This window comes from Aedes aegypti, chromosome 2 (genome assembly GCF_002204515.2).
Source record: "Aedes aegypti strain LVP_AGWG chromosome 2, AaegL5.0 Primary Assembly, whole genome shotgun sequence".
NCBI lineage: Eukaryota > Metazoa > Arthropoda > Insecta > Diptera > Culicidae > Aedes > Aedes aegypti.
In genome coordinates this window covers 93053947-93070130 of record NC_035108.1, presented here as the reverse complement: position 1 = coordinate 93070130, position 16184 = coordinate 93053947, and the positions used below count along the sequence as shown (strand labels likewise).

The following is a 16184-nucleotide window of genomic DNA, read 5'->3' as shown; positions in this document are numbered from 1 at the left end:
TTGTAGCCTATTTTACGCAATTTTTCCTCAGCTTTCTCATGGTGATCTCAGAATCCTAAACGAGCGGTGCGCTAATTGTGAAAAATCGACTTTTCTAACAAAATTCAAGATGGCCGCCAATTTTTTTAACTTCAAATGAAAGCTATATCTTTTCTCTATGCGATGCCACTAAGTTTGCTATGTGTTCCATGGGAAATATGAGACATATAACATGAAGAAATACCAAAGATTTATAAAAAAATGGGCTTTTTCACAAACTGTTTAGCCAGCTGGCGTACTAGGGGTCCACCAATTTGAGAAAACCGAAAGGACCACCCTTAAGTTTTATCGAAAATAGCGATTAGTGACATAAAATTGGAATTCTAACGATGGGTGCCAATGGCGGCCTGGTTTCAGCGAGAATTGCTCCCATAGAAAATGTGTTTATTTTATCTGAAATTAATTTAATTTAATCGGTTCATTTATGCAACCGTTACAATACGTTACACCCAGAAATTGAAGCCATCAGAAATTTTTCAAATGTAAACAAAAACTATTTTCAAATTTCTGAACTAAAAGCGTAAAATTTCTTCGATTCACCGTCAATCGATAGCTATATCGATTATTATACAACCAGTATCGTGGACTTTGTGGCCAATCAATAATAAATATCAGGGGTCCAAAATATATACCTTGAGGGTTCGTCCAAAATAATGAAAAACTTCATAACTCAATTATTTTCGTCGTATTTTGGATCATACATGACCGTGTGAGCATTTTAATAGAATAGAAAAGGGCTCTACATTTTGGCATGTTTTTTGACTTGATTACGTTATGAAATTAATTAATTGGGACAAAAACCCAAGATCATTTCCTCAGGGGGTTCAAAATACGACCGTTACCCTATTTGCTCTCACCGGAAAAGTACAACTCTGTTAAAAAGAACTAAAGAGTAAAATAAGCCTTGAAATTTTGAAAATGCAGTTTTTACTAATGTGTTTCTTTAGATTTCCTTGTTTTGATCATTTTTGTGTGTTTTAAATCTAAAGTCATTTGTCCTTCGCTAGCTATTCGATCGAAATAGCAAATGTGATTAAGGCTAAGTAGCCTTAGGGACGAATGACCTTCGGGTTAAAGTCCCTCTCAAACAACAACAACAACAACAAGCTAAGTAGCCCGTCATTCGTTTTGGCATAAATGATAACTTTTCAGCTTGCATTTCAAAGTGATAAAACTCAGTTTTGATAATTTATATTGACTTGGAAAAGTATCACTGTACGCGCTAACATGCAAAAAGTATGCTTATACTTTTTCAGCTGTGTCAGTGCAAAACCAACTGTGTTTTTTGATTCGAAATCGTGAGATGAATAAGCAACAATCATCAACGACGCGTATGAATTTCAATGACGGCCTACTTCGCCTTAATATATCGATGAAGGGGCCTTCCTTAGTCAAGTGGTTAGACTCCGCGGCTACAAAGCAAAGCCATGCTGAAGGTGCCTAAGTTCGATTCCCGGTCGGTCTAAGATTTTCGTAGGGTCAAATGGTCCAAAATGCCACTTTAAGGTTTTGTGTCGTTTTCTCCTAATGAGATCCACATTTTAACGCCATTCGAAGTCCTAACAGTAGCTTTACATTATTTGTTAGCTACCATCACGGAAAGATTTCCCAAATTTGTTTTTTTTTAACGGGTTTAAATCGTGTAGAAAAGTTGGTTGAAAAATGGGGGTTCAAAATGACCAAATGGATGGGGTAGAATGCCATTTAGTATGGAGAACTAGTAGTTAGCAACCAAGTTTCTCCATGAGTTTGTTTTGTGGTATGGAAACGCTTATTCCTTAATGAAATCATCGGAAAACCTTAATATTTAGGCAACAAAATTAAGAATCCATCAGCTGATATCACGGTAATAATTTGACGATTCTCAGTAAAACTTATTCCGAGATCTCCGTAAACGTTTACCGAATCTCAAAAATTTGGATTGCTGAAATCTCGGTCAAATAAGTACCGACATTCGGCATTAAAAATTTACGAACTCTCAGCTGTTGAGTTCTTGGCCAAAAGTTTTACTGAGGTCTATGAAATAATTTAAGATTGTACACGTACACGAACCATCGTGCATCGTTCATATTTAACTATCATATTTAATTATTAACCCAAAAAAAAAAAAAATTCAAATCGACATCTCTATTTCGTTTCTCAATATATTTTCACCATTCTTACACAAGTTCTCAAAAAACTCTACCTCACATTTTCACCAGTTCTCAAAATCTCATCTGGTTTTGAAAATATTCCGATATTTTGGATTTCGGAATATCTTCGAAATCTGATGACCAATGATCAATATTGAATCATATTCTAAAACAAGAAGGGTGTTTTTAAAATTTGTGAAAACATGGTGCGAGAATATCGATAAACCAAAAATATATAGAGATTTAAATATTGATTGTGGATAAAAAATTATGCTGATTTTAGAGGGGTTAATACCGGCTGACGTAATTTTCTGGTGTGTATCAAAAATCGGATGTAAGTGAATTCGATCACATCCACAATATGTCTCTCAAAACTTGGTAAAAAGTGTAATGCGTCCCCCTTCAAGAAAATCTGCTCTATCGCAGCACCAAATGCATTACATCTGTAGTTTTTCATGTCAAGGTTTTGTTCATTTAGTTGGCCCTGGTCTGTCTGCAACTTTGTCTTGCCTTCTAAAAAGGATACAAGATGTTGTTTGTGAACGGTCCAAATCTTGACGTTTCAAAACAACCCTCCCGTAGAAAAATGTTCTACAGCATTGCAGAAATGTTTCCAAACAAAATTCCACCACCTGCAAAGCTTATAAGGGTCCATTAGCAGTCGTCCTCCGGTAAAAGCTACAATAGTAGTACAATAGTAAAGAATGCGCTTCATTCACCCTGAGGCTTGATTATCGGACGCAAAATTTTAAAACAAAAACCTGATATTTTTTATTCTATTCCCTGATTCCTATTGATTCTATTCCCTGGATGATGAAGGTGTGTTATCATATTTATGTATGTATGTATGTAGCCATCCATCCTTGTTGGAGTCTTGCTCTGCTTGCGGTTCCACTCAAATTTCATTACCAATCTGAATTCGACACACCTCTGTATGAAGGGCCAAAAAAGGGTGGCGGACTCATTAGCAGAGACACTTACGCGAAACCTGCGTGAAGTAGAGAATCTTCTTGTCTTTCGATTCATATTAAAAAGCTTTTCACAACCGTCAGTTTGGGCAAGCATCAATTTTCTACTCATTCATAAGATTTAAGCATACTTTGTATGAAAATCCGGAAATTGGCACAGAATCTAGCACAGAATTCTTGTTGGTCGAGAATTAGTGCTTTTCCCCTATTACATTATAATAATCAAAAGAGAGCGAAGGAGAAGAGGATCTCTTATTGCTTTTTAAGTCGTTTAGAAAAGTTTAGCTGTATTTTATAGTAGAACCAAAATAGTACAGTAAAAAACTGATTTTTACATTTTGTTTGTAAACCACCGTATTACCCGACTCGAAAACTCTTTTTATCTTATTTGTTTATTTATTAGGCTCAAGCTTTATTACGGTGACCAATTCACTTGGTTTGTTGCTTCATAAAATTGCTACGGTTGTAGAATATTTCCCAGAAAGTCAAACCCCAGAACGACATTCGCCAGAATGGCATTCCCAAGAATTCCATTCCCCAGAAAACCATTCCCCAGAATCGTTTTTATACATTTTTAAAGAGCGGAAAAAGTTATTTATGCAACAAGTTGCAATATGATGATTTTTTCAGCACGAGTTGTACATTTATCCAACGAGGCTTGCCGAGTTGGATAAATACAACGAGTGCTGAAAAAATCGAGTTTTGCAACGAGTTGCATACAACATTTTTTGCTAATTCGAAAAATGCCGTTTCAGCGGGATGAACTCTAGAAGCACAGACAAACATTTCAAGAGAACCCACATGGGCAATGGGCATATTGCGATGCGTGAAACTATGCTTTCAGCATTTTTCAATCACGTAGGCTGTGATACAGTAGTACCTAAGTATGTCACAAATTTTCTCGCTCCCATCGGTATCATGCAGTTCTATATTCCCTATTGGAGGAAAGAACAGGTAAGACAGCACATACAGTAGCTCACTGCAAATGCTGGACGATCCGATCCCACATCAGAATCCCAGCCTGTGTAGGAACCAGATCGCATAACGGATATAGACTCTAGTGAAGTTACTCGTCCTGGAAACCAAATGAAAAGTCACTTCACTCGAGTCGAGAATTGTCACTCCGCTATCCAACATCGACAATTCCAACATACGCAAGTCGTAGAATAAACCCTAGAATCAGATGCAAGTGTGCTTATTCTGTGCGGCATATAAGGCGAGACGAGTCGGTGAGGTGTCATCTCGCTCCCATATGATTAGTCGCCTCACGTCACCTGAGGTGAGAACGACTGGTCTCGACTCATGCCGCGCAGAATAAGCACATATGACATGAAGAGACTGGGTTATTCGGTTGACGCTTACAAATACAGTACTGAAAAGTGCTACTTTTCAGCACCGAAAAGAGTGCTGAAAAGTAGCACTTTTCAGCATTGTTTGTTTCGGTAGGAAAAGTAGGCCGTTATGATCATCAACTTCTTAATGAAAAGTAGATTGATTTGCAACCGAATTGCAAAAAAAAGAAATAATTTGGTTTTATTTAGTTTTTTTTTTGTCGTTAAAATATTCCTACAGGATCAATTCGAATTCCCAGAAGCTTCGGATCCCGGACACCGACGTCTTTTCACCCAAAATATTATTTCGTCAAAATCATTATTATGGATCTCAAACGAATAAAATCGGAATTGAGTCCCAACCAGACCTTTTGAAAGGTGAATGTGCGCTACCCTTGTCTTAGGCAAACCATTTGAAGGGCCGACCATAAACTATATATCATTTATAGGGGGGAATGGTTTGGCCAAATACTACGGCCCATACAAATTTCAAATCGCTTGTGAGGACAAACGTTCACAAAGCGGGAAGAAGGTGGTGTTGAAAATCAAAAATAAATGATTACGTGGTTCATGACCAGACCCTGCCAAAATCTTGAGGGGAAAATCTTATTTGAAAGCTGTATAACAATTTCACTTAGAAACACGGGTACACGGAAAAAATCCGTTGCCGGATTCATGAACAAAAAGTCATGACTAAAAGTCATGAAATCGTGATTATTATGCAAGAATTTGTATGCTCAGGGCGTTACACAAATCTAACTGTCACTTTCTTCATCTTAGTCAACGTGTCTCATGACGATCAGTGATGTTTTCTAGGTCAATTATAAAAAAACGTTTTGTTTTTGAAGAAGTTTAAATTGAATACAACCTTGCCATCTTATCGATGACATTCTTGGCGAAATTTCCGTAAGTTCTTACATTGTGTCTGCCGGAGCTGTTAGATGTTGCAAAATATACTTACAAGCCTTCATCCTGATTGGCAGAACCGATGTTTGACTTTGAGCGAAAACTTTGCTTGACAAGCTCGTCGGCGATTTCAACCGTCCGGATGTGATGTATCCCCCACGTCCTATACCAGAGTAGCTCGCAAAAGGTCTTCGGCAGCCGGATGTTCCAGACCGCTTTCCACATTCACAGAGTCGTTAAAGAATATTTCATCACTCATGCAATCCACCAGCATTTTGTAAGCCCAGTGATCATTTACCAATAGGGCGATATTCAAAACTGAAAAGGCAATAAATGGCTCTTCATCATTGGTAGTAAAATCGAAATCCTGAAGCAAAGAAAGCACCATGGCAGATGAACTAAACACAAAAAGTTATCTATTCACATTACGCTTTTGACAGTTCTCCGACTACCATTCTTCCATGCGCTTGTGTTGGAAGGTTGAGAAATTTGAGAATCCAGCGTAGCGCGATCAGTGGGTGAAATAAGAACTGACAGCGTGAGTACCGGGCTTCAAAGTGTCAGATTAATTTTAAGAACCAAAACAACATCATGGTATAGAACAAACAATGAAAAACCATAATTTAAGGTAATAAAAATTGAAATCAGTTTTGTCACAACTACGCCATTAGCGTTATACTACTAATAATTCTATTGTGAAATACAAACAACAGTGTCGTCACTTGGTGGCCAGTGGAAGAAACTGAATGTTCGAAAGGTTGTTGTCTGTACTTTTTGCCGCTGGCGCCAACTGTTAGCGATCAAGAACGAAATAAACAGTATTCAATTGATGTTCGAAACAATATTTTACGTACAAACCTAATCACCGTATGTTCGCGTTCCTGCTAAAGATGTGGCACTCTTTAGATTGACAATAGGGTAACGACTGTTTATTTCGTTCATAACCGCTAACAGTTGGCGCCAGCGGCAAAAAGTACAGGCAACAACCTTTCGAACATTCAGTTTCTTCCACTGGCCACCAAGTGACGACACTGTTGTTTGTATTTCACCCACTGATCGCGCTACGCTGGATTTTCAAATTTCTCAAACTTTTAACACAAGCGTATGGAAGAATGGTAGTCGGAAAGTGTCAAAACGTATGGAAAATAATAAAAAACCTAAATTACTTGCAATTAGGAAACTGGATCGAAAAAGTAGTGATTAGAAATCAAACGTAATGTGAATAGATAACTTTTTGTTTTCAGTTCATCTTCCATGGTGCTCTCTTTGCTTCAGGATTTCGTTTTTACTACCACTGAAAAAGAGCCATCTGTTGGCTTTTCAGTTTTGAATATTGCCCTATTATGGAATGTTTTCACGGTTTATTACGAAACTACCGGCACAAAAGCCGTAACGAATTTAATCTTCATTTAATTTGTTTACTAATAGCAAATATGAATCTAAATTGACGTATAATGTTTGTTTTCATGAACTGAGTTCATGATACAGAGATCCTGCTTCATGATTTCATGACTCAATTTGCCACTTTTTAGCACCAAAATCGGAATCATAAATAACAGGCATCTAAATACATGAAAACTGCTTATGTTTTCATGAACTGTGTTCATGATATCAGATCTCTGCTTCATGATTTCATGACCGAAATTGCCACTTTTCGTATCTAAAATAGGAATCATAAATGACAGATGACTATATCCATGAATAGTGCTTATGTTTCCATGCATGTTATTCATTGTTCCAGCATACAAGCTTCATGATTTGAGGATATTAATTGACATTTTTCTACGCTTAAAATTGAAAACGTAACGTACAGCCGGCGTTACGACAAAATGCTTCATGATTTCATGACTTTTGGTCAACACACTTTCCTCCCGAAATCATGACTCATTCTCCTTATTTCCAGTGCCGCATTTTTACCCGTGTAGTCACAGAATGACTAAATTTTAGTAATTTATGACTTTTTTCTCTCTGCCTCTCTTTTATCCTGCAAGGAATTTTATTCCTATTTGTCGATTCACCTGGGTTGAAGCATCGCGAAGCTTCAACCCAGTCGAAATGACAGTTAGTGTGAAAATTCACAGCAGAATGAAAGAGAGGCAGATAGAAAATAGTCATTAATGCATAAACTTTAGTAATTCTGTGACTATTTTTATTTCTGAGTGTTCATAACATAATTATGCTACTTTTCTCCGAAAGGCCTGTTTCCCCGAAAGCGATTTCCTCGAATGGCCCGTTACCCCGAAAAGTGATGCAGTTCAAACAGATGCATGAATAGTTATTAGGCACATCTTTAGATAAGATTAGATTAGATCTGTAGAATTATAAGCAATCAAAAGAAGGATAGGTAATTCTAGACTAAACACATAATAAGGTAATTCTCAACTAAACATATCTTGCCAAAAATGTCGAGGATGGTGGAACTCAAAAGAACCGCCAATAAAGTAAAAAAGGGTACATATCAGATGATCCGTTCGTTCACCACATTGAAACGCAAAAAGTTATGACAATTATGAGAGCTAAAAACTTTTCGATGGACTGAGCTATGCGAAGAAACGGGGTATTCGGGGAACTGGCGTTCGGAGAAATGACACTCGGGAACGGACATTCGGGTACAGAAATTCGGTGAAGAATAGCACAACCGTTCAAAACTAGCTGCTCTTACATATATCTTATATATACTATGTTTTGTGATCAAACTGGACCCAAGCTATTAATATTGTTTTGATATTTTCTCTTCTTTCAAAACTGGTTGTTCTTTTTATTTGTACGAAATAAATAAATTAAATAATAGAATTAGTTTTTTTTTGGTTTCATAGTATATGCTTCCTTTTTTGAAACATAATTTTAAAATTAATTTTCTTTTACAGCAAAACTTAAAAGCTACAAAAGTTCGTAGTCTGTACGCACTAGGGTGGCCCATATTGGTCAGACTACAAAAACTACTGTGAAAATTTGAGAAGAATCTATCAACTCTAAGGAGGGGTTTGAAGAGCTTGAATTTTGTTAGAAGAAAATCGTCCAAAAATATAAAAATCGTACAGGTGATTCTAATTCAGTTTCCGACCATAGGTGGCGCTGTTTTTGATGAATTTTTTGAATTATTAATTCAATTATTCTTCAATCAATAAATACAAAACTGCAACGAACAGGAAGTCCTGTCTTTAAAAAAAACAAACGAAAATGTTTAACCTATGGAAACGGTATGGTGTATGTTTTTTGAGATATGGCCTATGTCTCATTTGAGGAAGGTGTGTGATTTGGGACGCAGTTCATTGAAATAAATCAGCAGATGTCGGTGGTACTTGTTGGATAATTATGATATAAAACAGATTCAATTTGCAGCTAGTTTTAGAATCATACATTTCAACAAACATTTATTTTTATATGAATACGAAAACCAAAATGATGAAATCCGTCTTATTTACAGATCGCTGAAAACTTCGACATGCCCTTCTTCGAAGTATCTTGCAAGCAGAACATCAACATTGAGGAGGCATTTCTGACACTGGCCCGCAAAATCCGCGAACAACGAGAGCACAGGGTATGTATCCAGAAAACAATAATTTGTAATGTGTTAATTATACCAACCTTGACTTTTTTTCAATTGTAGGGTGAAAACTTCGACGATGGTGATCGCCAGAAAGGCCTCCAGGACATGATCAAGAACGGTCCCGGTTCCAATGGGTTGGGCCCGTTCACGTTGGGCAATGGTGGAGAGGGCGGTCGATGTTCCTGCTAAAGATTTTGCTCCTCTCGCTTAACCCTTCTGATCCTAGGATAAATGCTGATTGTTGTTGCCTACTAAGAGGTGTAACGCAGCGATAAAAAAAGACTCGAATTTTACCAAGATTGGTGGAAGCTTATGTTAATCTGTATGATTGGGCCAATGGAGGCTAATCCCACTACACCTAAATAAATTTTCAACGTTATGTTTTACTCAGATTCCGCCTGGGGGATTAAGTGAACATGAACAAGTGCACAAATTTACAGATGCGGAACAAGTATTTTTTTATAACGATGGAATGATTGTATGGGGGATGATGATGTAAGCAGTGGAAGATAAATTGTGGGGAATGAGGTATTACGTAAACGATACTCATATCACTTTAAGTAGCATGAATACAATAATGATGAACCCGTTGAGGGAAATACAGAATAATCCAATTTTATATGTTTAGTATGTTCTCATTTGGAACTAGATGTATTTGTTGTGTTCAAAAACATAAACTTATCGCCATGTATCGGAGCAGGATCTCAAATTTAATTTTTGATATACATCCATAACAAACTATTTGAATTGCATTGCAAATCGTTTCCGTAATGAGCTAACCTAACAACAGCACTAGACATGATCAGGACGAGAAAAAAAACGATCAACGTCTTTCAGAGCAGCCATATTTGCTGGCTTGTTGATTTCATATGTGAATATAGAAAAGCCTTGTTCAGAACATTGTAAACGAATTATGCAAGCATTGCTACTCACACATAAAAAAAATACTTTTAAGTTACAATAAACATACAGTTTTGGACAATATATTGGAAACATGTTTGATTCGCCATGCAAAATGTTTGGAATTTATTTGTAGAAAGTAGTTGAACCGATTTGAATTTTTTTTACAACACGTCAGACACAACTTAAATTTCAACAGATTTTTGAGTTATATTTCCTTCCCGAATTTGAAAGTAATGACGATCTGACCAAAGCAAAAATTTCATTGGAAGAGAGAATATGAGAAAACAACACAGAAAGTGTCTTCAGTCAATTTTGTTTAAATGTACAACTTTGCTCAAGGTAGTATCGAGCTATTACTTTAATTTTTAAGTTATGGCAAAAAAAAATGTAAAAAATCTTAGTTCTTACCTTTAAACACGTAAAAAAAAAGATTAACAATAAATGTAAAATTCAAGTTATATCTGAAGTGCTTTAGAATTTTCATTCAAATCGGTCCATACATAACTTCGATCTAACCCTCCAAAGTTGATAATTTGCTATGGAAAATCGAAAAAGTGGCAAATGTATTGTCCAACACTGTATGTTTGAGAAAAAATGCAAAAGGTGCCTATCGTGTAGCGTAAATTGCTGTAGTCACACTCCTGGTCGTCAAGTCGATCAGAACGCAACGAAGTTTTCACACAAGTGTGACGGCCGTCACAGCTTTCGGTGGATATCAGCTAACACATTTCACGGCAGGCAAGCATTCAACAATCTCTGACTGGTTTAGTTTTTATGTCATTCCAAACTTACTATAGCGTAAATTATGTCAATGTGATACAGAAAGTTAGGAAGATAAATTTTAAACTTAAGACTCATGCATTGCGAACCGTTCGTTCTGTAGCGCTAGTAAATCATCACCACCCAAGCAATCGCATGCGTTCCCCAAGTGCGGAAACGTATCGATTTACAGTTTCAGTAATCATCGAGGGAAACATTGTAAAAGAAACAACCTACCTATTTGAATGGAATATGTGCATTGATTACTGGACATTTCTTATGTAAACTATTAATAAAATTTAAAGAATGAAGAATATTGTGAATCTGACGGACACGGCTATGAACACTTTGTGAAAAAATATGTCAATACGAAAATGAAGAACAGTTTGGAATGAAGCTGAAGCTGAATTGCAATCTGATTGGCAATTTTGTTTCGGATAGCTGAGAATAAATTTGGAATATTATGACACAATTTGTGTTTAACTTTTATTACTTTCGAAATTTTCCCTTTTGGTTTTGATCAGTGAAAAGTGTTGTACTTTGATTACAGTACCCAAGTAACCACAAGCATTATATCATTGCATTAATTTGATCGAAAGTCAACATTTTTTGCATTAATGATGTTATCATGCATTTATTCAATAACTGTAGAGCAATGATCCACAATGATAAAGTTTCCAATGGCAATCATTTTAATTAACATAAACCATTGGGATTGATATTCAAAATTATGCGGCCGATCGGACTTAATGCCCTGAAGAACCGGCTCTAGATTTATTGGATATTAAACCGATTCAATTATCTAGAAGTAGATATCGAACATAATAGTTCACTAATATGTGTTCCCATAAACTTTTCCACTTTATAATAAATTTGAGGCGTCCGGGGGACCCGAAAATTGTTATGTCAAATGCAGGAGAGAGACATGGTTATCCAATTTAATTCTTTATCAGAAGGTGATGCCTTTTTCTTAAAACTCCTCGATATAGTGGCTACATCATAGCCTACCTCCAGGGGCGCAGAAGCACAGAACCCTTGTCACCCGACCTGACCCAGTGATCCACCGCAATAAAGGCCCAAACGCAATGATAGCGGAACGCAAAGGAAAGAGGTACCGGTTCGACAGCATGAACCACAACATGTTTGTCGACTTAGTGTTGGTTCACGTTCTTTCGTTGACTGGTCAGTCGGGATGGTGTGATTCATGCTAGCGAACCGGTTCCGCTCTCATTGCGTTTGGGCCTTAACTCCGACCGCAGGAATATTCCCGAGAATCTTTGACCAGTTTTAGAAACAAGATATGTGTATGAGTATACTGACAAAACATAATAGGAATCCGGTAAGTATTCGCTGAGTGGTAAGAGTTTTAGTTTTTTTTAGTCTGGCCTAAACGGAATAAATTTACACCATCTTCAGCCTAAAGGCCCAAACGCAATGATAGCGGAACGGCAACAGAAAGTGGCACCGGTTCGCCAGCATGAACTAGAACATGCTACTCGACTCAGTTCACTTTCAGTCGTTGGCAGCTCAGTCGAGATGGTGTGATTCATGCTGGCGAACCGGTTCCGTTTTCCGCTGCCGTTCCGCTGTCATTGCGTTTGGGCCTTGGGCGGTTTCCATGCAGACTGGTGGCCAAAAATATTTTTTCCTTATGTCGTATTTATGAGTTTTGTAATACAAGTTCGATGTTTTATTTTCAAAAACAAGTTTTCGAGACTAATTTTGAAAAGGGCCTATAGCGAAATAATAAGTTTTGTTATGATGCATATATGCCATTTATGCGATTATCGTTGTGCAAACCATTATAAATGTTAGAACTTATATAGAAATGATGATATAAATGATTAAGCGATATTCAATTATTCTCTGAATTATTTTTTAGCTGTTTTGAAAAGAAAATGGTTTAAAATATTGGAAAAATTTAAAAAGCCAAAAAAGTGCAAATTTGTGCAGCTAAATTCTTCACGATCCTTTAGTTTACATCTCAAAGAATCCTTGGCAATAAATTTTAGCCTGAGACAACTTGGGACAAAAAAGTATGGGATGTGGAAAGTTTCAATATAAAATCAAATATTTTTTGTTCAGTGCACTCCCCGCATTTTTCCGTCCTAAAGTACGAATTTTTATTTCATTTTTTTTCTATATAGCTTTTTGGATAAGCTTTCGGACAGTGTATAAAGATCTGTATAAAATATTACGATTATGCAGTATATTGTGTTCAATGTGTACCTTGTGTTTGCACTGAATGCTTTATTTTTCTTAAAAACTCTAACTTTGACAATCTAAATACGGTACCGTAAAACGGGGTAACTTTGATAATGCGGGTAACTTTGATAGTGTGAGACCCACAACATATTGATCGAAATAACGAAGTTTCTGTTAATCAGTTAAGCAAAACGAATGCAAATTAAAGAGTATTAGTATGACACTTCATGTCAAAGCTATTTTCATTGGAATCAAGTTTATTTGAGGATTTATATGCAAATATTAAAATTTAAAAGATTTTAGCATTTTTGCAACGCTTGCAAACAATCTGTTCTACGATCACCATTTGATGTAATCATAATGAGTTCGTCACTTATCCTTGACAGCGTAGTTATAGTAGAACATGAATACGGTCTCAAATCCCTTAGCGAAAACCATTTTTACAAACTGTGACCATTTTGGTAATCTGAGTCAGAAATTTCCATATAATGTTAATCGCCTAGAGGTATGCAACGCCCTATAAATGTTCCGTAATTCATTCCAGTTTGTTCGATTTATACTCCATTATTGAAGTTACCCCAAAACGGAAAACCGACTTTCGCTTATATGAAAAATAATATATCCATTCAGGATGAATCTTTTGGAAATCTATCAAGTGCAGTCGATAGCTAGGATTCTTTGCATAAATATTGAAGTTTTCTTCAAAAAAAAAAAAAAAAACTTTCAAAGTTACCCCGTTCTACGGTAACACCAATTACAGTTATTACAACTGTTAATTTAAATTTAACTAAATTGTACCTTCTTTTAAACATAGGCTGTACTTTTGTTCTGATATTTATTGGTATTCAAGCTGACATTGAACTTCCTACTGAAATAAAGGTGACAAAGGAATATATCGTCCTAAGTTATCAGCCGTAAAAAATCAATAAGGAGGAATCGATTGCAGTCGTTAGTTCGATGATATTATTTGCAATTTTATCTATTCTTCCATTTTCTTATGTTGCTATCGTTTTTGGCGTCCAATCTTCTATTGTTTTAATCATTAATTTTGCCTTCTTATAAATATAGACTGTTCTTTAGGAGTTATATTGTTATAAGACAATATTTTATAAAGCCTTTTCTTCATATTTTGATGTTAGATTCATTATCTTTATATATTGCTGTGGATTCGTTCTTTCAAGCTAGCTGTTATTAAAAACATTGATCTGAATCCTGTAAATATTTCAACACACTCGATTTTTTACAAACACTGGTTTTTATTTCGTGATATGCTCAAAAAATGATTCTTTAAATAATAAATTATCCCTTCTTCAAAAATAAGTGGCTCTTTTGATTAAAACTTCCAAAATAAAATCTATATTCGATCGTGCAGAAAATTTGCAAACATAAACCTACTTTCAATCAAATTGCTTTTCGTGAAAATGTGATGTTTCAATAATTCTTGACAACCACTGCGGATAGTATAATTAAAAACTCTAATCAGTTACCTTTTTTCCGTTTTTGATTGACTACACTGCGGAACACGGTTTTGTATCAAGTACCAAAATACGGCTATTTACCTAATTTGGAGTTACTGAATCCATTGTCGTTTTCAAAAATGTCGTAGCACGTCTAGTTTCTGAGATATTGGTTGTTGAAAATGCAAAATTTGACTATTTCACCCATGTTGCATGCAAGTTTGTCAGCTTGTACGGTAATTTATTCGGTTAATTTGCCACAGAATTAAAACTTCATGTATATAACATTAATTGTCAACAATGTTTATAATATTTTCGATGTTCAAAAGTTATTTTTTGATGGTTTCGAAAAGTTTTGTATTTTGCCATATAAGAGAAACGATAAATTTTGTAGGAAAAAACGATTTAATTTAAATTTAATCGTGCAATACCAACCAAACTATATCTGAAATGAAAGTTAAAGTAATATTTTGTACGGTGGATTAGATCACAAAAATGTTTGATAAATCATACTTTAAATTTCATGTAAACATCAGTGAAAACTGTGTTTTTTGGAACTTTAGTGACCTGTAGCTAAAAATTGTGACGTGCTGGAACATTTCTGAGAACGGCATCAGATACAGCAATCCCAAATCTACTAGAGGCACATAATTTGATCCTTGAGACACGCAAAAATGTCAGTTTTGTTACGCTGTGCTATTTTTAATACTTTTTTTTTAAGTTTGATAAGGTCAAAACATTATGATGTGAACAAGACCTAAATTGCGATTGGCATTTGTTATCACTGCCTTGTGCTTTAGTCTGCTGAGAACTCGTCAGAATTTCGTGCTATGTGCTCGGTGGTGCCAATATCGGTAAAAAAAAATTCAAAAAAAAATGCGGAAAAAAAGTGCGTAAATTTTCAAAAGTGTAGGAGAAATCACTTATAATATATGTATTTGCATCTGTTAATTTTAAATCACTCATTATGCCATACGACTTAATGCTCAATGGGGTACAATCCTCTATCAATTGTGATTATCGATATTTCAACGTTTAACATTTCGTAAAATAAGCTTGAATGTTAAAAAAACAAAAATTACACAATGGAGCGAAATTGATCATCCCAAAAAATACAGATTTAAGAATTAAAAAAATAACTAATCTAGGTACTTAATTTGGGTTTCCTGAGTCTGAAAATGATGTCGATATTCTCTTGCATTTGACCATTTTATTGCAATATCAAAGTAAATTGAAAACGTGCTTTTTTTCTCTTATAAGCAGATGAAATCAACTCACCTGAAAAAAAATCTGAACTGCTGCGGCAAATGAAATATAATAACCGTAGCGGTAAACGAGCAGCTATTCAGCAAGACCAAGCTGAGGGTCGTGGGTTCGAATCCCACCGGTCGAGGATCTTTTCGGGTTGGAAATTTTCTCGACTTCCCAGGGTATAGAGTATCTTCGTACCTGCCACACGATATACACATGCAAAAATGGTCATTGGCATAGTAAGCTCTCAGTTAATAACTGTGGAAGTGCTCATAAGAACACTAAGCTAAGAAGCACGCTCTGTCCCAGTGAGGACGTAACGCCAGAAAGAAGAAGAAGCTACATTACATGGCACCCTGTTTCATTCACTTCATACTGATCACCAGTATAGACGATCAAGTCATTCAACATCGTTTGACGTTATTTTATTTTTTTCAAGCCTCTTTTTCCTTACTCCAATGTCTTAAAACAGTGAATCCGCGAAGGAAACGATCAAAATAAAACCCACGAAGACATCTCAAGTCTCTTTCCTGAAACACTGACGTTGTCTTTCTCCGTTGGTTGGTTGGTGGGTTGGTGCGAGATCGTTCTCTTCTCTCACCATAGACATTTTTTAGCTCAAGCTTTGCGTGATCATTGCGCAGATGTCTTTTCGTTCAGGCGCTGCTGGATGAAGCTTATTC

At 35.9% G+C, this 16184-nt stretch overlaps 1 protein-coding gene across 1 annotated transcript in view; it reads left to right on the top strand.

Annotated features, from left to right (window-relative positions):
- LOC5572699 (ras-related protein Rab-8A) overlaps positions 1–9856 on the top strand; it is a 32605-nt gene extending 22749 nt beyond the window's left edge. Inside the window, exons 4-5 of the mRNA XM_001660467.2 lie at positions 8804–8917; positions 8987–9856. Coding sequence (XP_001660517.1) covers positions 8804–8917; positions 8987–9115 — 243 coding nt within the window. The 3' untranslated portion in view covers positions 9116–9856. The remainder of the gene's footprint in view (positions 1–8803; positions 8918–8986) is intronic.
- The last annotated feature ends 6328 nt before the right edge of the window (positions 9857–16184 follow it).